This window comes from Rhinatrema bivittatum, unplaced genomic scaffold, assembly GCF_901001135.1.
Source record: "Rhinatrema bivittatum unplaced genomic scaffold, aRhiBiv1.1, whole genome shotgun sequence".
In the NCBI taxonomy this organism is placed as follows: Eukaryota; Metazoa; Chordata; class Amphibia; order Gymnophiona; family Rhinatrematidae; genus Rhinatrema; species Rhinatrema bivittatum.
The window spans coordinates 70,974-97,103 of NW_021821177.1; the positions used below are offsets into that span (position 1 = coordinate 70,974).

The 26,130-nt window shown below is 40.0% G+C and overlaps 1 protein-coding gene across 1 annotated transcript; it reads right to left on the bottom strand.

The window, feature by feature from the left end:
• Positions 1-1,344: 1,344 nt before the first annotated feature.
• On the bottom strand, positions 1,345-15,669 carry LOC115082504 (zinc finger transcription factor Trps1-like). Its single transcript, XM_029586732.1, has 3 exons — positions 15,331-15,669; positions 3,931-4,294; positions 1,345-3,615 (listed from the first exon to the last, which is right to left on the bottom strand). Exons 1-3 carry the CDS (start codon positions 15,667-15,669, stop codon positions 3,233-3,235), a joined length of 1,086 nt encoding a protein of 361 aa, XP_029442592.1. The 3' UTR covers positions 1,345-3,232.
• Between the last annotated feature and the right edge of the window lie 10,461 nt (positions 15,670-26,130).

Genomic DNA, 26,130 nt, shown 5'->3' on the forward strand with positions numbered 1-26,130 from the left:
ACTGTGCAACTGACCACTAAGGAGATAATTTTCAAAAGAATGTATGTGCATAGTTGTTGCCTATATGACAGAAATTTACAGATGTAAAACCCTTTAAACATTTAGTGAAATTTCAAAGGAGTTGTGTGTGCAGAGTAGACATTTTCAAAAGCCCAGTTATATGTATTACATGTATAAAGCCCATTTATGAACATATAACCAGGTTTTTACACACATAAATCCCTTTGAAAATAACCACCTAACAATGTAAACTGGCAGTTTCAGTTCTAGTCTGTGGAGAAACACAGCTAACAATTAGAGCTTTGAACCAGAATGAATCACCTCATTCAGAAAGCCATGGGCTCTAATCCTAAATCTGCTGTGCCAGTTTAAAAAGAACGAACTGTAATTGGTTAACAATCACAGCAGCACAAGTATTTAGGATAAAAATTCTTCAAAATACCAATTGTGGGGCTATTTTGCTAAATTGTATGTGTCTTGAGACATAATAGCACTATGATTAATAAAACTTTTTACTGCTATTGTCAGGCTATTCATGCAACAGGTGCCTTTTTTTTTTTTTAACTAATTTCTCAGATTACCATATTTTGTTCTTTGCATCCCAAAAGATTCTGTAAGGCACCAACATGGTTTAAAAAAAATGGAGTACCAAACCCTAACTACAGCAAAGTATTCGGATTCTTTCATAAACTAAAACTTGGTTTCCTCTCGGAATTTTCAAGGTATACATATTTAATCTTTTGGAGTTATTTAACTGAACCATAATTGATTCTGTGCAAGCATATAATCATTAAAATAATATTCTTCCTCAAAAAAAATGCTCACATCAGAATAGTGTCAGGACTACACTCATTCTTTTCACTGTTACTTTGGCAATGAATCCAGGCTCAGTTTCTAAAACTGATCTTTTCACCTACCAGAAATGGCTTGGAATGAGAAGTCCTCAATTAGAAACTTTAAATTCTGTAGAACATCTTAATATGTCATGTAGAGAACAATGGGGAATGGATCTTTTCCAATACCAGGTAGAACATTTACCATTGACACAGAAAACAAAAGATTTAGCCCTGATTTTATTTTTTTTTCCAGATAATTTTAAACGTAAAACTGATGAAAGGAAGAGAAATGCGTTTAACTTCATTCACTGAGACATTCAGAAACCCAACGAGCTGCGCTTGCTTGAGAAATGGAGATCCTGCACTGTGAAACACAAAACAAAAACAAAACAAAAAAAAAGGAAAAAAATCCCAAAAGAACAAAAAAATAAAGCAACTGCGTAATATTGTAAAATGGAGTGCAATGCTATTACAGTATGCAATACAAATATTAGTGCTGTAGCCACACAGCACTTCTTAAAATAATTTCTGAAGTGCTTTAGCTGAAACATAGACAAAGCAATACAAAGAGGATATATGTTTATCATTTTAAGCATAACAATGTGAGTTAAGAGCTTAAGAATACAAAAGTACTTGGAATGAATAGTGCTACCCTTTTTTTCCTAAGTAGGCATAAAAATATTTTCATTTCCTTCTCGCTTTCTATACCGTTATATGAACAAATTCATTCATTTCATGTTACCGTTTACAACTTTAATGCACACACACAAAAAAGATACCTACCGCAATAGAAATAGTTGCTTCATTACCTTGTTTGCTACATTTGCAAATGTAAACAGCGAGGCAGAGTCCAAATGGACCCTAATGCATGATGGAATATCTTTGTTGCATACATACACTGTAGAAAATAATTATTCAATATCAGGCACCATTATTTGAAATGCAATACATTAATATTTACTAGAAAAATAAGGTTTTTTTCTATTTGTTCTCCCAACTTCTTTAATGAAATAAGTTAATCTGACAGCACATCTAGCAGCTTGTAATATCTTCTACATCCCCCTCCCTGGAAAAATAGTTTATTGATAGGAACAACATAATGAAAACTATTGACGTTAAGATCTACTAACATAGTATAGGTGGAGGCTCATCTAACAGCACCGTTAACCAATTATTAAATACTTATTTAGCCCTATTTCCCTGAGCAGTCATGCTGAGGAGATTTTCCCTTCATTGAAACTGTACAAAGCTTTTGCATATTAAATGAGTTATGAGAATATAGCTCTAAGACGACTCATCTATTTGGCCGAAGCTGATAGAAATCCACAGATGGATTAGATTGGTAAAAATACCAACCATTAGTCTATGGCAAAATAACATTATGTCTTCATCTGACCATACTACTATTATCCAGAATGTACTATGTACTATAATATATCCTGGAGAAAATATCTCTGCAGGCTACGTTCACTTAGTGACTTCAATACTCTACACATTATAACTGAACAGACAGCAGATCCTTAGGCTATTAATAAGCTGCTTAAGATGTAGTAACAAAACAAACCAGCACATCTGGAAAAGAAAAATGTCTATGCTTCCGAGGGGATACTGTTGCCAAGGGAAGTTTAAAGGCAACAATTCCTCCTAATTAAATACTCAATGGTTTAGACACATCTGGGGAATTAACTGATATTTATATTTCATTTGTTTTTATTTTTTAGATCTATAATTAAGAATGAATTGTATTCAGGTAAACTAAACTTTGTGAGTCTGAAATTTACTCAGAGAGGCAAACACTTTGAAAGGTTCTATGTTTTATAAATTCAGCTTCTTCAAGGTTAAATGAAATGCTTTAACCTTTTAATATTATATGTTTAAGAGATACTGGTAAAGAATGATTGCATGCTAGCATGCCAGAAAGCCAGAAATCATATTTTAAAGCTCATTTTTTCTTTATGAGCTATTCATTTTTGAAGAATTTCCAGAGTAACTTTAAACCTTGGAACACCTAACGTTCTTTCATCATTTCCCTTCATTTATATCTTTCACTATGTCCAAATATGCTTACCAAACATATACACAATCATGTAAGTATTGATTGCCTGATAATTCTGTCACAAATTCTTATTCTTGCACATCTATAAACTGCATACAGATATTGCAACCTGAGTTTACCAGGTTTTAAATATTTATCCTATTTAATTTCACTGGCCATAATCCATTTCATTTGTTCTTTGTGTGATAACCTAAGCATATAAAAGTGTTACGAAAAGGGATTTCATATTGGATAAGGCATGCTATACGAAGTGCTTTACAGGCCTTAATAAGATATTACAAGCTACTGAATTTCCATCAAGAAAACCTATTTCTATTTAATTGTGCTAAGTGCTAAAGTTTTACTCTTTAGATTTTCCATCCTTTTCAGCTTGTGCAATGTTCCTGTGTAGGCCCCTCTGGATGTGAGTTGTGAAGTCGTACTTGTCCGTGCAAAAATGCTGGCATATGCTGCACTGGAAAGGTCCACTGTCACCATGGCAACTCATATGCAAAGCATACATCACTTCATCCAGAAAAACAATGCCACAGTGCACACATTTTGTTGAAAGTTCATCTTGAGTACTTCTATCAACTCTCTCTGGTTTTACTACATTCAACGGACCTTCATCCTTTGCATTTGGTGGTACCTTAGTCTTCTCCTTGGAGGCACCATTTGTAGTTGGCCCAGGTCTGGAATGCTTAATTGCCAAATCTAGTGGAATGTCATTATCCGATCCAACAGCTGAAAAATGAGGAGGCAGATTAAAAGTGGGGTAAGGCACATAATTTTGACAAGGATTTGGAAGGCCAGGCACATGACTCAAGTAGTGTGGATTCCCAGGAACTGACAGCTTATATTTACTCCAGAATCTCAGCCAATCAGCTTCATTCTGGAAGTCATTATGTACAAATGGAAGTCTAAAAAGTGGGTATTGATACTTTTCAATAGGGCTTCCTGGTGGTGAATAGTTAGGGTGTTTTGTAGGTCTCATGTATTTTTCTATTGGGCTACCTCTCTCTGAGCTTCCTTTCCCATCAGATACAGATGAACAATTACCTGGATCTCCACTGCTTTCCTGAGGGCTTTTTATCTGAATGTGCAAAGGTTGCATCCTTTTGTGAATATCCAAAGTTTGGTTGACCAATATTGGCTGCTGAGAAGAATGGCTTTTAGTCAATGAAGCCTGGGCCTCATATTTACTTAGGCTAGATTGCTGAACTTCTCTCTGAAGACCTTCAGCTGAATGATCCTCTGACCTTCTCTCTAATGGACTTCCATTGACTTGTTCCTCACTGCTGCCCCTGTGCTGTTTGTTTAGCTGCTCAGTCTGTAGTGCCTCTGGGTTAAGACGCTTCCTTGTTCGTCTTCTAATGATCTGCTCACCATTGTTCTGTTTAATGATGTTCAAAGGCCTGGGAGTCTACAGGGAGTACATAAAAATAAATAAAAGAAAACCATTAAAACTAGCTCAGCAACAATTTTCATGCATATGTTAGTTATATATGAGTTAAGAGGCACTTTGAGCCATCATAAAAAGATTCAGGAAATACCACTATTATAATGGCTAGCCCAGTAGCTCAGAAGCAGAGCTGCAGGCTGCTATGCAGAGGGTTCCTTTGTTTGATTTTCATATCAGATTTTCTGCACCCTAGGTTGGGCTGTGAATCAAGAGCTCCTTGTGCTAGAATCTCAGCACTGGCTCTGCCTGAGTCTGAAAAAGGAGAGAATAGGAGGCTAAAAACCCTAAAACTAAAACATATAAAGGCAGTTTGAATGTATTACATGGATATTCTGAAATCACAGACTAATCAAAATTCAACAAATATATTAGGAAGATATTTGTTTTACTTTAATCTTTCAATTTGCTGCTCTGCATCATATATTGAATTTTACACTGAAAATCTTAACACTAGACATCAGCAGGCAAAAGTTTTCATGTCATTTCAAGATAAAATTATTCTTCTGCTGTGTATAAACACCCTGCACTTAAGCAAATATTAGGAAAAATACTAAATATATTTTAGAAAGATAAATAATTCTTAGCAGTGTCGCAAGACCACCACAGGCAAGATGAAAGGGAGGAGATTCAATAACTTACTGATTAAGAATGGTCTATAAATGTTAATACAATGGTATAAATTACTTCACATTTTGACATGACAAAAACTGTTTTTCAGTTCCAGTAAGTATGGTCATTATTGAAATGAATTTCAAAAAAATATGGTACTGGAAATACCATAATGTATGTTTTCAATATCTTAAACATTTTGGGCCAAATTTTGAAAAGCAATTGTGTACATAAAACCTCTCTAAGGCACATAAATAAGCTTTTGAAAACTGCCCAATGGGGTGTGTGGGTAAAAATATACATGCAACTCACACACACGTTTTGATACGAAGCACTCTGGAGGGGCGGAGCTGGGGTGGGAAAATCATTTATGCATGCACTTTTGATTTTCAGAGCTCACATTTACATCCGCTCTGGAGGAGGTGGAAATGTGTGCACTTATGTGTGGCCGGGTTTCCGAGCACAGCACTAATTTTCAAAGCAGACTTATATATGCAAGTCTGCTTTGAAAAAGTGGGATAAAGTTTCCGAGAACTTTCTATTTGCAGACTTTAGGCATTCCTCGCTGTTATAAAACTGTTCTCCCTGTGTGTGCTGGATACAATAAATAGTACAATATATCTTTCATACTCATGCTGGAGCAGGACATAGATCCCTATAGCACGCTCATTTTTCAGTTATTTTTCACTTACTGCTCAGAAGTGTTTCTTTTATAATTTTAGTAGTGGATCGAGAACAGTGTTGGAAATTTCAATAGGCACAAGACTAAAGGAACAACTTTCTACAACACTGAATGCCATCAATAGGAACTGATTCCTAACAGGATATCTAAGCTGCCTATGTTATTTCTGAGATGTAACAAAACAGTACATAAATTTACATATTTAAGACTAAAAATTTCTAAACAGCACTACACATGTTGTAAAATAATATATTTTGCTTATTACAGTACTGTATTTCTATTTATACCTTTCATCCCAACAAAAAAGCAGAGCCACAGTGTTCACTGCTTAGTTTACATCTACAAATGAAGTTTTGGTTTTCTAGTTATAAGTATAAAACAGGAGACATACAAGCACTGATTTAGTGTTATAGTTTAGTCATGAAAACAATGATCCCAGATGAAGGGAAGAGTGCTGGGAAGAGTGCTAGTGGCTCATAGCCCCTGAAAGCAGTCTAGCTGCGAAGGGGTGCAATATAAAGCGGTAAATATTTTACTATGCATATGACATTTTATACAAAGTTTAGTATAAACAAAAAAGAAAACTCAAATAAATGCTGTAATAAATTCAATAATGAAAATCCTCAATGAAGTGCTAATGAATAAGCCTATTTTATGGACAATAATAATTTGTGTTCATGTTCATCTTAAGTGGAGCCTGAGTTAGAAAGGATTACTCCTAGAATCAAAGCAAGAAAGAAAAACATTGATAAACCAAGACCCTAGAATATGAGGCTTTAAATTCAACGGAAATACTATTAGGTGTGTATACAATGCATCTTGATATCATGGCGAGCTTTGGAAAGACAATCTGCATAACACTAGACTCTGGGAGAGGCTGTCCAAGGGGCTCCGAGCTGGCATTTAGAACTTCAAATATCTACCTACATCTATGTACTTATCCTCTATATTGTATTTCTATCTAGAATTAACAGAAAGCTTTACGTAATACGTGGAAGGAGACTTGCCAAACTATTAAAATAGAAATCTGAGAAAAAGGTTGCTTTTTTTTCCTTGTAACCTTTATTGATTTTAACCATGAGGCAAGTAATAAATGAAGACTCACCAACTAGTTATGTTCTTAGCATGTTGCTTGTGAGACAACTGTGCTAATCGGTTACCAGGATCTTATTTACAACAAATTATAAAACTGAAAACAGACATAACGTGTACAGCAAGAGGTTATGCCCTTTAAAATATCACAAATAATAACCTTTCAAAAAGTATGTGGGGGCATTTTTTCAGCATAATAGGATACACGCAAGTTCATGTTATATTGACATAAAGTCAATGGTTTCACTGCTGAACATACTGGACCTTTAATTGCTTATTTATTTCAGATACTGCAAGAATATTGGAATAAAATACCAAATGTGCTCCTCAAAAAATGTGAGATGGTACATATTCTACATTTCATACAGGGATAACCTTTAGCTTGCGGTCATGAAGGACAAGATGTATCAGTTCAGAGTCAACCGCCCATCCTGTAGTACCCAAAAATTCAGATACCTTTTCAGGTAAATCAGTGCAATTGGATAGTTTTACATCATAATGGAGAAGGTTAAGGAAGTGCTATTTTTCCCAATGCATGTGCACAAATAAGAATTCCAATTTTCCTATATGAAGCAGGTGCCTAGTCCTATATGAGTAACTTTTAATGTTATTTAATTCCAAATGTATATTTGTATTTTTCAAGTACTCTCAAAACGGATTACATAAAACATTCAAAAATTAAAAAAACAAAACAAAACAAAAAACCATACAAGAACATAAATACTCCCTAAGCAATTCAATCCTGTTAAACTGGAAAATACTCCACCTGCCCTAATCACCAACCCTCACCATTGCTGCTCCCTCTGAAAACCTTTCCCACCCCAAATCGCCAGCTGCATTCCCAAGACCAGCCAATCATACGCTCTAGTTGTTCTGCACCATTTGACTTAAAAACAAAACAAAACATACATCTGAAGCCTTTTCAAAATAGCCCATAGTTTTCCATTTCTCTCAATTTCCAAGGAAGCTGATTCCATGACATAGGCACAAGGCTTATAAAGAAGTGCAATCTCATTCTTACTCTACAAACTTCTTTCATCAAGTTGACACAAAGGACTTAAACTCTTTCCATCTCCTTAGCACAATGCTCAGGTTGGAAGATACCAATCCCACATTCTGTGACAGATCGAGTGGGGAGGCCCTCACCCTTCACAGCCTTAAATGTTAACAATCTGGAAGTCCTCCAATAGTCAGTGGACAATGGCCAAAAGTGGAGTGGCCCTCCACAGCACCTGAAATGGTGCATTCAATTCTAGGACTGTTATTAAGTTAATATCATTTACTTAGTAGTATATGCAGACTGACAAAGCCAAGAAATAAACTCCTCATTATTTGAGAGAGACTGAAGTTATTAATCTAACTCTTTCTTTGTAGAGGGGAAATGCCTTTATAATGTATGACATAGTTTGTGCTCCTCCTCCAGTGCACAGTGGTAGAGGGACACAAACAGTGGGTTGGCACTGAGGCCCCAGCAGTTAAGATTGGCTGCATAGTAGCCTTTGCTATCATGAACCTGTTAAGAAGGGACCATTCTTTTTGCCTTATTGGGTCAGACCATCAAGCCCAGTATCCTGTTTCTAACAGTGGCCAATCCAGGTCACAAGTTCCTGGTAGGATTCCAAAAGGCCCCATGCTGCTTATCCTAAGGACAAGCAGTGGATTTCCCCAATTTTATGGACTTTTCTTCCAGGAATTTGTCTAAACCTTTTTTCATCCCAGCTACATTAGCATCTTTCACCACATCCTCTGGCAACAAATTCCAGAGTTTAATTATGCATTGAGTAAAAATGTCTTAAATATAACTTCATTGAATGTTCCCTAGTCTTTGTACTTTATGAAAGAATAAACAACCAATTCAAGTTTACCCGTTCCATTCCACCATCATCATTACTTTATAGACCTCTATCATATCTCCCCCTCAGCCATCTCTTCTCCAAACTGAAGAATTATTCCATCCCCTTTATCATTTTGGTTGCCTTTCTCTGTACTTTTTCTAATTCTGCACAGCCACACTATGGAGTGATAAAGAGGCCCTATGCTATTCTCTGTTTTATTTTCATGTTAATTCTCATGTTAATTTAAAGCCTGTAAGTTGAGTGGGGTTTGACACAAAGGATTTATCTGCAATTTTCCATGGCTCCTGTTCTTTGATCCAAAGGGTATCCTATGGATCAGCACTTGGATTGGACCTCCTGGAGAAATGAATGTTCTTACTAGTAGACTCTATTCTAACAGAACTTTGAAAAGAGATTGTTCAAAATCCCAGTCCTCCTGTAACTGACAGCCCCAACACTGAAGAGATCTCTGAGCTGCTTTCTTTCAGGTAACAATTGCGAGAGAGCGGGCAAGTGCCCACTCTCTCAGCGCGCGCACAGGCCACTCTCATGTGTGCGCGATTCAGAAAAAGAAATTATTCAAATTAGGGCCCACAGTAAAAAGAGGGGCTAGGGACACTAGCGCGTCCCTAGCGCCTCTTTTTGGACAGGAGCAGCGGCTGTCAGTGAGTTTGACAGAGGACGGTCAATTTTGCCGGCGTCTGTTCTCAAACCCGCTGACAGCCACAGGTTCGGAAACCGGACACGGGCAAAATTGAGCATCCGGTTTTCATCCCGCGAGCCACGGGCCAATTTTAATTTTTTTTTTAGATTTTTGATTATTTTTTACTTTTGGGACCTCAGACTTAATATCGCCATGATATTAAGTCGGAGGTCCCAAAAAGCACCGGGGAAATTCTGCCGGCAGAATTTAACGCCTACCTTTGGGTAGGCGCTAATTTCTGAAAGTAAAATGTGTGGCTTGGCTGCACATTTTGCTTACTGAATTGTGTGGGAATAACTAATAGAGCCATCAACATGCATTCGCATGTTGTGGGCGCTATTAGTTTCGGGCGCTATTACCCCTTACTGCATGTTTTCGGGCGCTATTACCCCTTACTGAATACAGCGCACTGTACTGTATCGGCCTGTTTAAAAATAAGGTCATCACAACCTGATCTTCTATTACCTTTTAAAGCCCTGTTTAAAATTTCAATTCCATGGGAAACATTGTGCAGCATGCTTGTATTATTCTAGAGTTATTAAAAGGTTATTTAGAATTAGAGGGAGAGCAAAATATTTTACTTTCTTTGCTGAACTTTCAGAGATTCCTCTGCAAACATTCATCATTCTTTTCTCAACTAACTTCCTTATTCTGTCATTGTCAATTACCCCTCTGCTGACTTTAGCCTATTCTCATCCAAAGCCCTAAGAATGTGAATAAAAGCAAGTATGATTACTTAAGTAACAGACACTCAGTTCTGTTACCATTAAGCCCTGGGCTTTCAGTGTCAGTTAGTTAGTACAGGATGGAGAGTGGGGAGGATCCATTCATACAAAACCCCTCCTTCTGTGGGGTCTGGAATGGCCCTCGCCTGGGTAGGATATATAACCGCGCCCCTGCTACAGCTCGGGAGGCTGTCCTTTGAGTTTGGAAAAGAGTTCAGAGGTAGAGAGGAGCCAAGGAAGCCCTGTTTAGTAGCTCTGACCAGGGTCGGGAGGGGTCTTTCTTTTCCAGTCCATACACTGGCTGGTCTGGATTTTCCCCTCTGGGTACATTTTTTGGAATTTAACCTTTTAAGTGTCAGGAGGCTTCCGGAGCCTGTTCAGCTCCTGGGCCCAGGTAACAGGGAACTCTGGGTCTGGGCAGGTTAGAGAAGACCTGCCCACCAAACCCTCAATGAGGAAGAGGGTGTCAGTGACCTGCTCTAAGGGTACACTCCGGTGGTATCTTCAGTTTTCGAAAAGACTGAGTTCAAAATCCAGGAAGCGGTTTTGACTGCCATGTCTTCCTGACTGAAGCACAAAGAGTCCTGCTTCACAGATCCCTCTGATTAGAAATCACAACCGACAAAAGGAAAGAGCTGAATCAGAAAGGCAAGGCAAGGCTTAACTTCCTTGGAGCCATCCATCCGGTGGCACCTACGAACTCTGGGTCGAGAGAGAGCTTATCTCTCTGTGCAGAGACAGTAACCTGGTATTTTAGCCAGTTGGGAGGGGTGACCTGGCCATCAAGAGACACCCTGCACCACCTGGGGACATCTACTTTCTCCAAAACCCTGGAGGGTAGTATGTTCCCCTGGCACTGGCAACAGACATTCCTGCACAGATTGAGGAGAATTCTGTTAAGAGCTAATTCAGTGGTGCTGTGGAACGGTATTGTGCCATTATACAACCATTTGCAGCAGTAAAGGTTTATTTGGACACTAACCCAGTGGGCTCCATTGACTTATTTGGCACTGCCAGTACAGACAAGGATCATTAATTATCACCTCACCCGAGGAATGTAAGAGGAGTGTTAGTCACCCTGCACTGGGACCCGAGAGGATTCTTTTCTTCCCCCAATCAAAAGAAACTACACACTGGGAAGGAAGGGAGGTTGGAGAACTAGTCAGGGTCCCTGCTCCAAAGAGTTACAAAGTAGTTTATGGCCTCACTGTGGGAGCACAGAGGAGAGGATCACCTTGCTGGTGGCTGAAAATAATTAGTAAGTACTGCTTGGGAAATTTTTAAAACTTAAAAGTACTGGGGAGAAGTAAACCTATTGGGGCATATTATTTAGTGTTGTTTGTGTGTCTGAATTGAATAGCTAGTTAGAAGGCAAGCAAAAACCAGGAGTTCTGTGTGTTTCGTATTAAATAGATAGACAGAAAGGCAGGCCAAAAACACAAGTGTGTGTGTGTGTTTATATTTCCCAATCCTCCCACCCACCCCTAGCTTTATCCTTTAATTATAGGCAGGTAACACTTTCACACTAAAAAAAAAAAAATAAAAAATATAAAAAATTAAAAAATGAATCAGCCTTTTAACAGATTCAGAAATTCCCCACATCTTAATCATTCTCTTGTAGGTCACTGCCAGATTATAGTGAATACATTAATACATTTAAAGAACCCTAATTGTATGCAGCTCTACTCCCATAGCAACCAAAAACTTAACTAGGAAAGGAACAAATTTAAGATGGGCAGCTGTCCAGCAGCAAGATAGGGGCCTCCCAGGTTTCTGCATAGTGTGTCACATGTATGATTTTTTTACCCGCCGGTGAGAAATTGTACATGTACATCTGATGCAAGGGGCTCCTGTCTCTCAGAGAACGAGCCCCATCTCTGCAGGCTAGAGTGGCAGAGCTGAAGGGGATGAGGCAGACAGGTATATAGATGAGATCTTCAAGGACATCATAGCTAAGTCCCAACTCCAGTCTGGCAGCCCTGGTGCTGCCTTGGAGGAGGAAGGTCTCATGCTCAGAGAGCATCAACCTGGTGCAGCAGGAAATGATCCTGTAGCAAGGACTTGCTCTCCAGGTGGTGTAGTGTTCTGTCGCTCTGAGGATGTATCTCCTAGGGCTACTGCCCAGGACAGAAGGGTTAGGTCGACCATCATGAATTCGATTATTAGGAATGTAGACAGCTGGGTGGCTAGTGGGCATGAGGATCGCCTGATAACATGCTTACCTGGTGGGAAGGTGGCAGACCTCATGCGTCATCTAGACAGGATTTTAGAAAGTGCTACATGTGGGAACCAACGTCATAGGAAAATGTGTGTGTGTGTGTGTGTGTGTGTGGGGGGGGTCTGGAAGCCAAATTTTGGCTATTAGGTAGAAAGCTAAAGTCCAGATCCTCCAGGGTAGTGTTTTCTGAAATGCTCCCTGTTCCATGCGCAGGTCCCCAGAGGCAGGCAGAGCTCCGGAGTCTCAATGCGTGGATGAGACGATGGTGCAAGGAAGAGGGATTCAGTTTTGTAAGGAACTGGGGAACCTTTTGGGGAAGGGGGAGTCTCTTCCAAAGGGATGGACTCCATCTTAACCAGGGTGAAACCAGGATGCTGGCCTAACCTTTCAAAAGGAGGTAGAGCATATTTTAAACTAAATCAAAGGGGAAAGCCGACAGTCGCTCAACAGTACATGGTTCGGAGGGCGGTATCTTCGAAGGATACTAATGAAATATTAGACAGGTTCTAATAATAAAAAAAAGTACTCCAAATGCCTATAATTAAAAACTCACCTGAGTTAAAAGATTCCAATTTATCCCTGTCAACTGAAAAGCAGAATGTTAATACAAACAAAAAACACACTTTGAAATGTTTGTATGCTAATGCCAGAAGCATAAGAACTAATAGGATCATTCATCAAAATGTGTTATGGCGTGAACGGCGAGAGACAGAGAGAGACCCTCTGGGAGGCTTTCACAGTATTCAACTATTTATATCACTATAGGAAGGCAGCTAATAGCTTGAGGTGAGGTGATGGTTTAGGGGCCAGTATTAGATGCAGAATGAAGATTTGAAGTCATTTGGAGAGAGGAAAGTCTCAAAAAGATGAGATTTCTACTATGTTCTCTTTCCTTAGCTTTATAGTACCCTATTATAAAGTCCATCAAGCTAGGGCGAGAGAACATAGTAGAAATCTCATCTTTCTGAGACACTCCAAATTTATTTATTTATTTATTTTATATACAGACATTTGATCTGGGATGTCACAGGGTTTACAATCAGGTACTGTAAATTTTCACCGAGGTGACCTGTGCTGTTCGTACATCTCACTCTGCATCTAAAACTAGCCCCTAAACCCTAAACCAACACCTCACCTCAAGCTATTAGGTGGGAAGGCCACAATGATATAAATAGTTGACTATTATAAACTCCTTATAAAGAGGCTGTCTCTCTCCCCATAGTAATAGCTACCTGGGCACTTCGCAAGCTGCGAAATAGAAGTATAGCATGGTGCGAAAATTTTACTGCACCCTCCGATCAATTACCTATATTAGCGAATGCTGCGGTAATTCTAAAATTACCATAAACACGCCCCTTTTTCTTACTGCAAGTGTTATCCATGCATCCATGAGATATTATAGCATTTTGATGAATCTAGGGGTAAGATGGGAGAATTAGAGCGTATAGCAGTGATGTAAACGCGAACGGCGGTATATAAAATCCTTTAAATAAATAAATGTTGACAGACTTATTTGGCATCTCAGAGACATGGTGGAAAGAGGATAACCAATGGGATAGTGCTATACCAGGGTACAAATTATAACGCAATGACAGAAAGGAGCATCTTGGTGGCAGAGTGGTGCTTTATGTCCAGAATGGTATAGAGTCCAACAGGATAAAGATCTTGCATGATACTAAATGCACAATCAAATCTTTTTGGTAGAAATCCCTTGTGTGTTGGGGAAGAGTATAGTGATAGGAGTATACTACTGTCCACCTGGCCAAGATGGTGAGACAGACAGTGAAATGCTAAGAGAAATTAGGGAAACTAACCAAATTGGTAGTGCAGTAATAATGGGAGATTTCAATTACCTTAATATTGACTGGGTAAGTGAAACATCAGGACATGCTAGAGAGATACATTTCCTGGATGGGATAATGACAGTTTTATGGAGCAATTGGATCAGGAACAGAAGAGAAAGGGAGCAATTTTAGATCTAATTCTCAGTGGAGTGCAGGATATGGTGAGAGAGGTAATGGTGGTGGGGGCCACTTGGCAATAGTGATCATAATATGATCAAATCTGAATTAATGATGGGAATGGGGACAGTAAGTAAATCCACAGCTGTAGCACTAAACTTTCAAAAGGGAAACTGATAAAATGAGAAAAATTTTTTAAAAAATTGAAAGGTGCAGCTACAAAGGTAAAAAGTATGGAACAGGCGTGGACACTGTTAAAAAAAATACCATCCTAGAAGCACAGTCCATATGATTCCTCGCATTAAGAAAGGTGGAAGGAAAGTCAAGCCAGCATGGCAAAAAATTGAGGTGAAAAAGGCTATTTTAGCCAAAAGATCTTCATTCAAAAATTGGAAGAAGGATCCATCAGAAGAAAAGAGAATTAAGCATAAGTGCCTTGCGCGTGCCGACCCGGGATTTTAATGGATACCCGCGACAACGCGAGTATCTATTGAAATCCCGCGTACTCTTGTTCGCGCCTGGTGCGAACAAGAGTACGAAACTATAGAATTGTACGCACCCAATTCTATAGTTTTCTTTTTCAAAACCAAAAACTGTTTCCTGCGCACCGGAGTGACCCTTGAAACGTCTGGAAAAACATAAATTTTTTAAGCACAGAATAATAGTTCCCTATTTTTTTTTTTTTTTTTTTTTAGAGATTTTTCAAATATGATTTCTTTATCCTTTTCTAAGGAAAAAGATACAAAAAGAGTGGCTCTTTTGATGATATCAATAGATTCTTCCAAAAAGGTAGACACTCCTGGGGATTGTAGGTCTTTTAATTGAATAGGAAAATAATAGATCTTAGAAATAATTGGAATCTCATTATCTTTATATGCTAAATTTTCCTTAAGATATTTTACTAACATCTCATAAGGAGACAAAAGTCTTGTATAAGGAAAATTTACAAACCGCAAATTTTTAACTTTTAGACAATTCTCCAAATTCTCTCTCTCATTATGTAACAATATATTATCAGAAATACAATTAGATTCAACACTTTGAGCATTCTGGATATTCAATGATAAACTATTAACCTTAGATTCCAATTCAATTAATTTTTTCCCCTGATCTTTAATCATAGATCTATTTCTACCTACCATAGCTGAAAAGGATGAATTCATTTATGTTACATTGGAATCAAGTTTCAGCAGCATTCTCCACAAGTCACCTAGGGTAACATTGGCAGCATCTACAGCAGCCGCCTGTATGCCACCTATGTTTACAGAGGGGCTTCCATTTACTCCCTGTTGATGGAGAATCAGGGGTTGTGAAGCTGCTAAACTTACATATGACTCACATACATTTCCAAAACTCGCATTTGCTGCTTCATTTTCAATGGAATTGCCCTCCTCTGTAAGTCCTGGGGGCTGTGTAGGTGTTGGTCCTGCACCAGGACTTAAAGAGACATCTAACATGTCTCTAACACAGTCCTCTCTTGGTGGGTTGAGCCTATTTAGATGAGCGTCCATCGGACCGAGTCTTAAAGTAGCTGGAGAGGAGGTGATGATCTTGGCCTTTCTCTTGCGCCCCATAAATCCCAAAACAATTCAATATAAAAGTACGGCAGTCAGATGGCAGTCAGAAGGCAGTCAAAGCCAGTCTAAGCCACGCCCGTGCTCCTTTGGCGTGTGCGGCTTAGGCATCGCGCCAGCTGCGTCAATGCACACCACTTCACCCGGGGTTTTAAAGCCCCAGTCCAGCTGATAGTCTCTCTGTGGGAGCCCTAGCTGCAGCAGCTGATTTCAACCAGGGCTTACCGCAATTGCTTGGAGGGCTCCGACTGAGCTTCCCTCTCTCTCCCTTCAAGGCCCCATGAAATTTCATTTTTGAGTTCCTTCAGAACCCTGGGGGTATATACCGTACGGTCCAGGTGATTTTTCTACAGTTCAATTTATCAATCAGGCCTACCACATCTTCTAGGTTTACCGTGATTTGGTTCAGTCCATCTGAATCATTACCCATGAAAACTTTCTCCAGAATGGGTATCTCCCCAACATTCTCTTCAGTAAACACCGAAGCAAAGAAATCATTGAATCTTTCCGCGATGGCCTTATCTTCTCTAAGTGCCCCTTTAACCCCTTGATCATCTAACGGTCCAACTTACTCCCTCGCAGGCTTTCTGCTTTGCATATATTTCAAAAAGTTTTTACTGAGAGGTTTTGCCTCTACGGCCAACTTCTTTTCAAATTCTCTCTTAGCAATGTCTTACATTTAACTTGCCAACGCTTATGCTTTATCCTATTTTCTTCTGTTGGATCCTTCTTCCAATTTTGAATGAAGATCTTTTGGCTAAAATAGCCTCTTTCACATCACCTTTTAACCATGCCAGTAATCATTTTGCCTTCCTTCCACCTTTCTTAATGTGTGGAATACATCTGGACTACGCTTCTAGGATGGTAATTTTTAACAATTTCCATGCCTCTTGTACACTTTTTACCTTTGTAACTGCTCCTTTCAGTATTTTCTAACTATTTTTCTCATTTTATCAAAGTTTCCCTTTTGAAAGTTTAGCGCTAGAGACGTGGGTTTGCTTACTGTCCCTCTTCCAGTCAATTCAAATTTGATCATATCATGATCACTATTGCCAAGCGGCCCCACCACCGTTACCTCTCTCACCAAATCCTGTGCTCCACTGAGAATTAGATCTAAAATTGCTCCCTCTCTCTCGTCGGTTCCTGAACCAATTGCTCCATAAAACTGCCACTTATTCCATCCAGGAACTTTATCTCTCTAGCAAGTCCCAGTGTTACATTTAGCCAGTCAATATTGGGGTAATTTAAATCTCCCATTATTACTGCATTACCAATTTGATTACCTTCCCTAATTTCTCTTAGCATTTCACTGTCCGTCTCATCATCTTGGCCAAGTGGACGGTAGTATACTCCTATCACTATACTCTTACTCAACACACAAGGGAATTCTACCCATAAAGATTTGATTGTGTATTTAGTCTCAGGCAGGATCTTTATTCTGTTGGACTCTATGCCATCCCGGATATAAAGCGCCACACCGCCTCCAAGATGCTCTTCTCTGTCATTGCGATATAATTTGTACCCCAGTATAGCACTGACCCATTGGTTATCTTCCTTCCACCATGACTCTGAGATGCCAATTAAGTCTATGTCATCATTCATTGCTATACATTCTAATTCTCCCATCTTACTTTTTAGACTTCTGGCATTAGCATACAAACATTTCAAAGTGTGTTTTTTGTTTGTATTTTCATTCTGCTTTATAATTGATAGGGATAAATTGGAATTTTTTTTTAGCTCAGGTGAGTTTTTATTTACAGGCACTTGGACTATTTTTCTTATTATTGGATGCCCTAATTCTAATGCATCATTAGTATCCTTTGAAGATACCTCCCTCCGAACCATGCACTGCTGAGTGACTGTCGGCTTTCCCTTTGTTTTAGTTTAAAAACTGCTCTATCTCCTTTTTAAAGTTTAGCGCCAGGTTCCACCCTGGTTAAGGTGAAGCCCATCCCTTCGGAAAAGACTCCCCCTTCCCCAAAAGTTCCCCAGTTCCTTACAAAACTGAATCCCTCTTCCTTGCACCATCGTCTCATCCATGCATTGAGACTCTGGAGCTCTGCCTGCCTCTAGGGACCTGTGCATGGAACAGGTAGCATTTCAGAGAATGCAATCCTGGAGATTCTGGATTTCAGCTTTCTACCTAAGAGCCTAAATTTGGCTTCCAGAACTTGCCTCCCAAATTTTCCTATGTCGTTGATGCCCACATGTACCATGATAGCCGCCTCCTCTCCAGCACTGCCCACCAGCAATATATAGGAGGGCTTCACATAGTTTAAGTGTGCCGAGGCACCTCAGGAAAAAAATGGCCAGCAATCCTGATGTGTCTTGGAGGACAAAAGACACAAACTTGTGGTTTACGAACGTCAGGCCAGGTACCTGTTGGGAGAACATACGAGCCTAAGATGGGCACCTGCCTCTTTTTGGGTTCGGTCAGCTCCAGCTCACAGCCAAAGGGAATGCTATCCATTCTAATGCATGTTGGTATTTCAACAGAAGTAACTGTTTGCTTGCTGACTGCCGCTTCAAGCACATGTGCACTAGGTTCGGCACACCCTACCCGTTTGTTAAGAAAGGAACAGCCAACCCAGAGTCCAGATGGTGGTTAGCTGTAGAGCCATGAATACATGGCTTTCAAGCTACCTGGATCCCCAAGTGGCAGGTACCTTGCAGGATGGTTTCATGATGGGTTCCAAATTTCATATAAGGGACTTCCCAATCGACGGGACCCCTGAACTCATGGTCTAGGCTTCGCCTTACTGAAATTGTCTGAACCAAGCTGGACACAGATCTTGCTGGGTCGTGTAAGTGGCCCTATCGAATCCAGGCCCTTTCCCAATATGCTCATCTCATGGTGGTGATTCCAAAAAAAAGGAGGCACAACTTGTCCCAAAGTTTCCTTAGAAAATGAGTTCATCCCTCAGGATGAATATACAGTTCATTATGCTTATTTTGACTGCTCCCTAAGACTACTGCAATGAGTACAGTCATGGTGCTCTCATGGCAAAGGCAGATATTGAGTCTATCTTTAGGGTGCTCCCGGTTCATCCCGACTGTTTTCACCTTTTTGGGTTTCATTTTGAAGGTGCATACTATTTTGATAGATGCAAGCCTATGGGTGTTTCATTACTTGTGCTCTCTTTGAGACCTTTAGCACTTTCTTGCACTGGGTGGTGGCACAATGGGCTGGAGTAGGCAGCATCATCCATTATCTGGACAATTTTCTATTCGCTGGCTTGGGGGGCACTACTGAATGCATGATCCAGCAGTTTCAGGTGGTCTCAGAAATTCAGCATTGGCGGCTGACAAGTTCAACTGTCTTGATATTTCTTGGTATTGAGCTCAATTCTAAGCTCATGGTGTCCACACTGCCAGACAAACTGAAGGCTAGGGCCTCCTTAGTGGGCGAGGTGGCCAGTATGTCCAAATGACTCTGAGGCGCATGCATTCACTGATAGGGAGTTTAGCATTTGCTACCAGAGTCATATCTATGGGTCGGGTATTCCTCAGGTGTCTTATCCTGTTTACCAAGGTCGTGACACGAGATCACCACTGTCACGAAGAGGATGCATTTCCTTGAAGACTTCAATGGATGGCCAGTCTGGTTGCCGCCTCCAATCTCTAGTGAGGACTTAAGACTTTTCTCAGAGGCCAAGTGGCCATGCACTAAGCTCCCTGAAAGTACATGCCAAAGACAATAATGCTAGCTACTTGGCCTCTCGACTAGGTGCGGCATGGGCTTACCATGAGTATTATCTTCCAAGAGTTTTTCCTATCGAGGTAGCTCTACATGTTTGGAGCAGTAAATTAAAAAAACAGAAGCTGGTGTTGTTGAGTGACAACACAGCCATGGTTGATGCATACAGCACCCAATCTGCAAAGTACCACTTAGGTGCCAAATTACTCAGAAGTTTGTACTGTCCTGTTTGCAACTGAACATTGCTGCAAGAGTTTGTCATATTTCTGGAACTCATAATGAGATTGCTGACTCTCTCTCTCATTGCAAGTGGTCCTGTTTCTGAAAGTTGGCACTAGAAGCAGATCTACTACTAGCAACCTGTGCAGAGTAAACTGTGAAACTCTGGAGCAACAGAGCATGGAATATGCTGCAACGCTCCATCACCTAGTCAACCTAGAAAGCATATACCTGTGGATTTGATGTCATTATATCCTTTTTAGCTGGTAGAGGTTGTGGTGGCAGGCAAATTCCCGAGCCTTGGTGTCTGATTATATCCTTGAGGCTAAGCAGGTGGGGATTTCAAGGAGCAGTGACAGATTCCATCTGGCGGGTGTGGACTTCTTTGCAAAAGCAAGGAATTGACCAAACCCTACCAGAGCATTCATGGTTAAGAGGGAATGGCAAGATGGGCTCGCAATGAGGGTCTGCACATAGACATGTGGTGTCCAGTTACCCATGGCCAGGTCTTCCTTCTATGGGGCCAATGCAATAAGATGAGCGATGAAAATGAGCACGCGTGTCTCGGCGCTTCCCAGTCTCGTTCCAGGCGGTCTCCGGCTGCGGGAGGAGAGGGAGAATACCTTCACTGCCGCGCTGGAAGTGGCACCTGCTGCCTCTCAGCCTCACCCGATGTCGGGGGCTAGGTCCCCACGAGTGTCGGCTGCCAGACCAAGGCTTACCTCCGAGGGATTGCGGAAATCACCTCAGGTATTCTCAACTGGGGGAGGGACCCAATGAGTGTCACCGCAGGAGAGCAGGGCTCATCTGTAGAGGTAATTTTTTCTTGTTTTGGGGTTTCTTTGTAAAATTTACTCTAACGCTGTGCTAGCGTGCATAGAGTCCCGAACTGCTATAGAGACGGAAAATACTGAAAAACTGCACTTCCTGCAGGGGTATATGTACTAGGGCTGACGTCAGATTGAAATCTGACCCCTCTCCAACTGCTATCAGGAGTACACTATACCCATTGGTCCTGAGTCCATCTGCTACACGCTAGGAAAACTGGGTGTTACTTGCCTCCCCCATTGTATCAACAACTAGGAAAGGCTTTAAAATGAGCTTTTTTTTCTGCTTGTTGCTGGAATTTTTAATTTTCTGGCTTTCTTGAGACAATTTTAGAAGTCAACCCTCACTAAATTCCATAAAACACTCATCAGCAGTCTTACCCCATGTCGTCTGAGCCCAGCTTTTGCTTCGACCTAATTTTTCGGCAATCAATTTTTTCGTAATAAAGGTTGCTCCAGCATCACGTGCCTCACAAAATGCAATACACTTAATACAGTCAATTTGACATTGTTTTTCCTATTATGCGCTCCGGCCATAAATAATATTTTAAATAATGTATACGATACTGTTAAATTCCAAACTGAATGGCCTACAAAACTGTACAAAATTATAGTAGTGGGATAATCCAGTGGGGCGCTAGGTGGGGGAGGCAAAAATTATGCACCAACTGGTACATACGTTTTTATAAAATTCACATATCTACCTCACAATAATTGCAGAAATGTAGGTTTAGGCATAAATACATGCAATGCAATGAAACCACATATATCAATTCACTGAACATGGAAACTTTTCCTACCTATTTTAAAATTATATGCATGTATATTTTATGTGCGAAAATAAAATAGGACAATCACGTAAGTCCAGATGTACATGCATCAGCCAATTTAAAAAAAGATGTGCATAAATTAAATTGACCAGTCCACCAATTAAACCATCAGTTTGCTCAGTCCTTCTCCAGGTCATTGGTTCCTCAGCATGAACTCCTCCCAGTTTACCCAGACCTCCCATCCAGTTAAACAATTAACACATTTAATATCACTTATGTCAGATAATTAGGTGTATAAATATATAAGTTTGTAAATGTATGCATATAGTGTTGACATTGCCCCTAAACCGCCCCCTTTTTTAATGCTTGTATATGAGAGTGTGAAAATGAAAATATACACATATCTTGGACTTTTATATCGAATAAGCGAGCAGAGGCTATCTGTGTGTGTATATGCTAATTTTTATGCGAGTCAGAAAGGCCTGCCAAATTTGGCTCGTTGCATTTAGTACCACCATGAAGGTACATGTTAAATCTTAGCATTCCAACAGTTCAGCATGCCAACATTTAAGATGGAGAGAGGCCATGTCTATGGGGGCCTTCTCCTTGATCCAAAAATCTCATCATCCCTCTCTCCCCAAAATACAAAAGTGTGACACATGAACCTCCTCTTGTCCCTTAATACAGTATTTCTCAGCCAGTCCTGGAATACACTCTAGCCAGTTTAGTTTTCAGGATATCTTCAATGAATAAGCATGAGACAGATTTGCATACAGTGGACATAGTATGCGTGTGATGGGGTTCCAAACTTGTGTTCCTGCTTCAATGAGCTTTCCCTTTTTGCAGAGTTTGGACAGGAGTAAAGCAGCACTCAGCCAGGAAGGAGATGGCTTGAAACATAGGAGATGGATTGTCACTCACTAGCGTTCCCCTTTGGGCTGAGGTTAATGGGCAGCTACAGCAGTGACTTTTCAACCCAAACCTTGGGGCACATCTAGGCAGTCATGTATTCAAGATATTCAGAATGAATATGCATGAGATAGACCTGTATACAGGGAAGGCAGTGCATGCAAATCTATCTAATAAGTACATAAGATTTGCAATACTAAGGGGGAAATCAAAGATCCATGAAGACCAGTATCCTGTTTCCAACAGTGGCCAAGACAGGTCACAAATACTTGGCAGGATACCAAGAGGTAGACTGATTACATACAGCTTTTCTCAGAGTTAAGAAGTGGATTTCTGCAACTCCATCTTAATTATGGACTTTTCCTCTAGGAACTTGTCTAAACGTTTTTTAAATGCCGCTACACTAACAGCTTTCACCATATCCTTTGGCAAAGAATTCCAGAGCTTAATTATGTGTTGAGTAAAAACTATTTTCTCCTTTTAGTTCTAAATGTATCACCTAGTAACTTCATTGTGTGACCCCTAATCTTTGTACTCTTTTGAACGAGTAAACAACTGATTAAATTTTACTGATTACAGTCCACTCATTTTATAGATCGCTATCATATATCCCCCTCAGCCATTTCTTCTCCAAGCTGAAGAGGCCTAACCTCTTTAGCCTCTCCTCCTAGGGGAATCATTCCATCCCCTTTATCATTTTGGTTACCCTTCTCTGTACCTTCTCTAATTCTGCTATATCTTTCTGAGTTGTAGCAACCAGAACTATAAACAATACTCAAGATGAGGTTGCACCATGGAGAGATACAGAGGTATTGTAATATTTTTTATTCTCCATTCCTTTCCTAATAATTCCTAGAATTCTATTTTCTTTCTTGGCTGCTACTGCAGTACACTGAGCAGAAGATTTCAAAGTATGATCAAGTTAGATGCCTAGATCCTTTTCCTGAATGGTGACTCATAATATGGAACCTTGCACTGTGTAGCTATAATTTGGGTTACTCTTCCCTAAGTGCTTCACTTTGCACTTGTCACCATTAAATTTCATTTGCCATTTTGCAAGCCTAGTCTCCCAGTTTTGCAATGTCCTTTTGCAATTTCTCACAATCCTCTTACGATTTAACAACTTTGAATAATTTTGTGTCATCGGCAAATTTGATCACCCACTTATTTTCCCTGCCTTGGGACCCTGTGGATTTGTGGCGGGAAGGGCGGGAGTTGGGTTGGAGTATGGGGACTGGAGATTCATCTATCCCTGGTTCTATCTAACTCCGGTAACCCATCCAGTCCTCCCCTTTAACTGGACCAGGTGGGGTTTCTTCTGTTATACTTTTTTCTTCCCTTGGCAGCAGTGCTCAGTTTTATCTGAGGGAGGCACTATATACAAAACTATCTCATAAATATTCTTTGTAGATGTCCTGAAATCAGACTGGCTAGGCGATATGCCAGGACAGGCTTGAGAAAGGGGAACTACCAGGGGCTGATCATCACCCCTGCCCCCAAATCCAATGTGAAGGCTCCCATCCTAATCTTAAAACACAGGCCCCTACATGAGCCTACCCCACAATCCTGCTAAGAAGCACCAGTGAGGGCCCACTCCTCTGTTACAGCCTTTCTGCCAGTCCCACCAGCGAATGCCAAATATCACCAGCTAGTTGCATCTCACATGCAGGTGAATTTTCAAAGGAGTTACGCTTGTAAATGTGACATGCTATTATACCAATTTTCAAATATCATTTATGTTCATAACGTGCACTTAAGTGAGAAAATCCTATGGACAATTCAATGGCATATATTGTAGTCATTTTCAAAAGCCCACTTACATGGTGAAAGTAAATTTACACATGAAAAACCCAGTTTTACAACTGTAAATGCTTTTGAAAATCAGGCCATTTTTATCTAGTTCTCCCTTTAGAAAGGGTTTAATGAAATACTTGGCAAGTGACCAGAGATTAAGTTAATCAACATTAATGTCACTGTCCATAAAAAATAGATTACTGCCATCTTTGAAGAGTGCATGTAAAAATGTTATTCTTATAAGAACTATATTCCACTAAAATAAAGATTTTGAAGATTTTATACTACTTAGTAAGGTTGATACAGTATATTTTATGAAGACTAATTCCAGTAGTTCATTTGTTAAATGAAGGTATTTTATTTAAAATAGAATTCTTATAAATGGGATATATTTACTCAGTTTATTAGTCCTCAGTTTCTTTTTAGTTAAGATCAACTGTACCGTCTGAGACATGAGCTGAGGATGATCTCGTCTTGGCTTTTTGGCCAAGATTGAGAACATTTATAATGTACAATGCCCACCTTCCTGGTCCTTAGGGTTAACATAGGCAGCTGAGTCCATTTCACAGGGATTGTAAAGTATGTTGACAAAATCTCAGTGGAAGTGACTGTTTCTTAGTACTGATTATATAGGATAGCTGAGTCCCATAAAATTATGTATTTATATGGACAGAAAATACATCAGAGATGTGTTCACTTAATACAGGATTACCCTTCAAATAGATCATAACTATGTACAAGGCTTCCTCATTCAGTCAGTTTTTGAGGTTTAGTGCACTCAACAGAAGCCTTCATTTATAGTATTTATGGCTCCATACAGTTTTCCTTCATAGATGCTGTAAAACTCCTCCACCCTCATGAGCAGTTTCCACTTAGCCCCTACCCACATGGATAAATCAAGCAAGCTACTCTCCATTGGCCTCCACAATACCACTTTAAGGAGGCCTTTTTCATCCTACCAATCTATCCTTTGGGACACCTTCTCTCCTACTTTCCATGATGTGACACTCTCTCTCCTACTTTCCATGATGTCCCATTTCAATTTAACCATGCCCCACCTTTATCCTTGGACTTATAGGTTTTTTCAATCCCAGTGTCTGCCAACACCCAACATCCTCTCTCATTCTTCAAAACTTCCAGAGAAGGCACTTTCACTTCCCTCTCCAGCTCTCCTACTTTCTACACCTGTCTACTAGGCAGACTTCCATTCACCAGCTGCCTCTGTCAAGGTCCCTCTCACCACAGTTTCCCTTTTCATGACTTCCACACATCAGTTCTTTGAATTTAGAATCTAAATTTCAAATCTCTAGAAACTCATAGAATACCATTTCCTGTTCTCTAGGCTGGTCCACATCAGGCTTTCCCCGGGAGTTTTCTAAACACATACCATTCTCGCAGGAACTGTGGAGCTAACCTGCAGTTCCCTACACTAGAGCCATTAAACTACATATAACAGTTTGATAGCTTTGGGTGCTTCCTATTCCTTTATAGTCAAATTTCAATAACATGTTTTGGTTACATGCGAGACTTAAAACCCTGCCACCCCAATTTACTGGTACTAATCTCTGAGGGACTTCACTAATAACTTTTTTTGCCTTGTAGTAAATTTTTGAAAGGACTTAGAACTTTTTAATGGTGATTAAAGTGTGTATTGAATATATTAAGTCCATTTATATAATCCAGCCCTATGGGAGGGGTTTTCTTGAGTGTATAAGAAAACTCTAAGGGAATAGGAGAGTTCTGGAAAGAGAGAGTAGAAGGTTGGCCTACTCGTTGGAGAGGTTTCCTAACCTCTCTTTTATTTTGGGTGCAATAACCCCACCTTTTTGGGGGGATAGGCTTTTTGAGGATAAATAGAATGTTATATGTCCAGTACTTCAATGGGTCAAGAGCTAAAGAGAAGGATGGAGATTAGAGATTCCCTTAGGATCTCAAACAACAGGATAGGAGATAGAGGAAAAGTGGGGAGCTGACACCTTCCCTGGGTTTTAATAGAGAGAGGATTAAAGAGCAAGAGATTTCCCAGATCTCAAAATAAGGTAGTTGGAGAGATAGAGATTCCCTCTGGATCTCACCAAAGGCAATTCAACTAGTTAACAGAATGGGTAAAGAGAAGGATGTAGACTTTTGAGCCACTAACTCAAGTGACTTGAATTTTGAATTATAGTTGAAGAGTTGACTT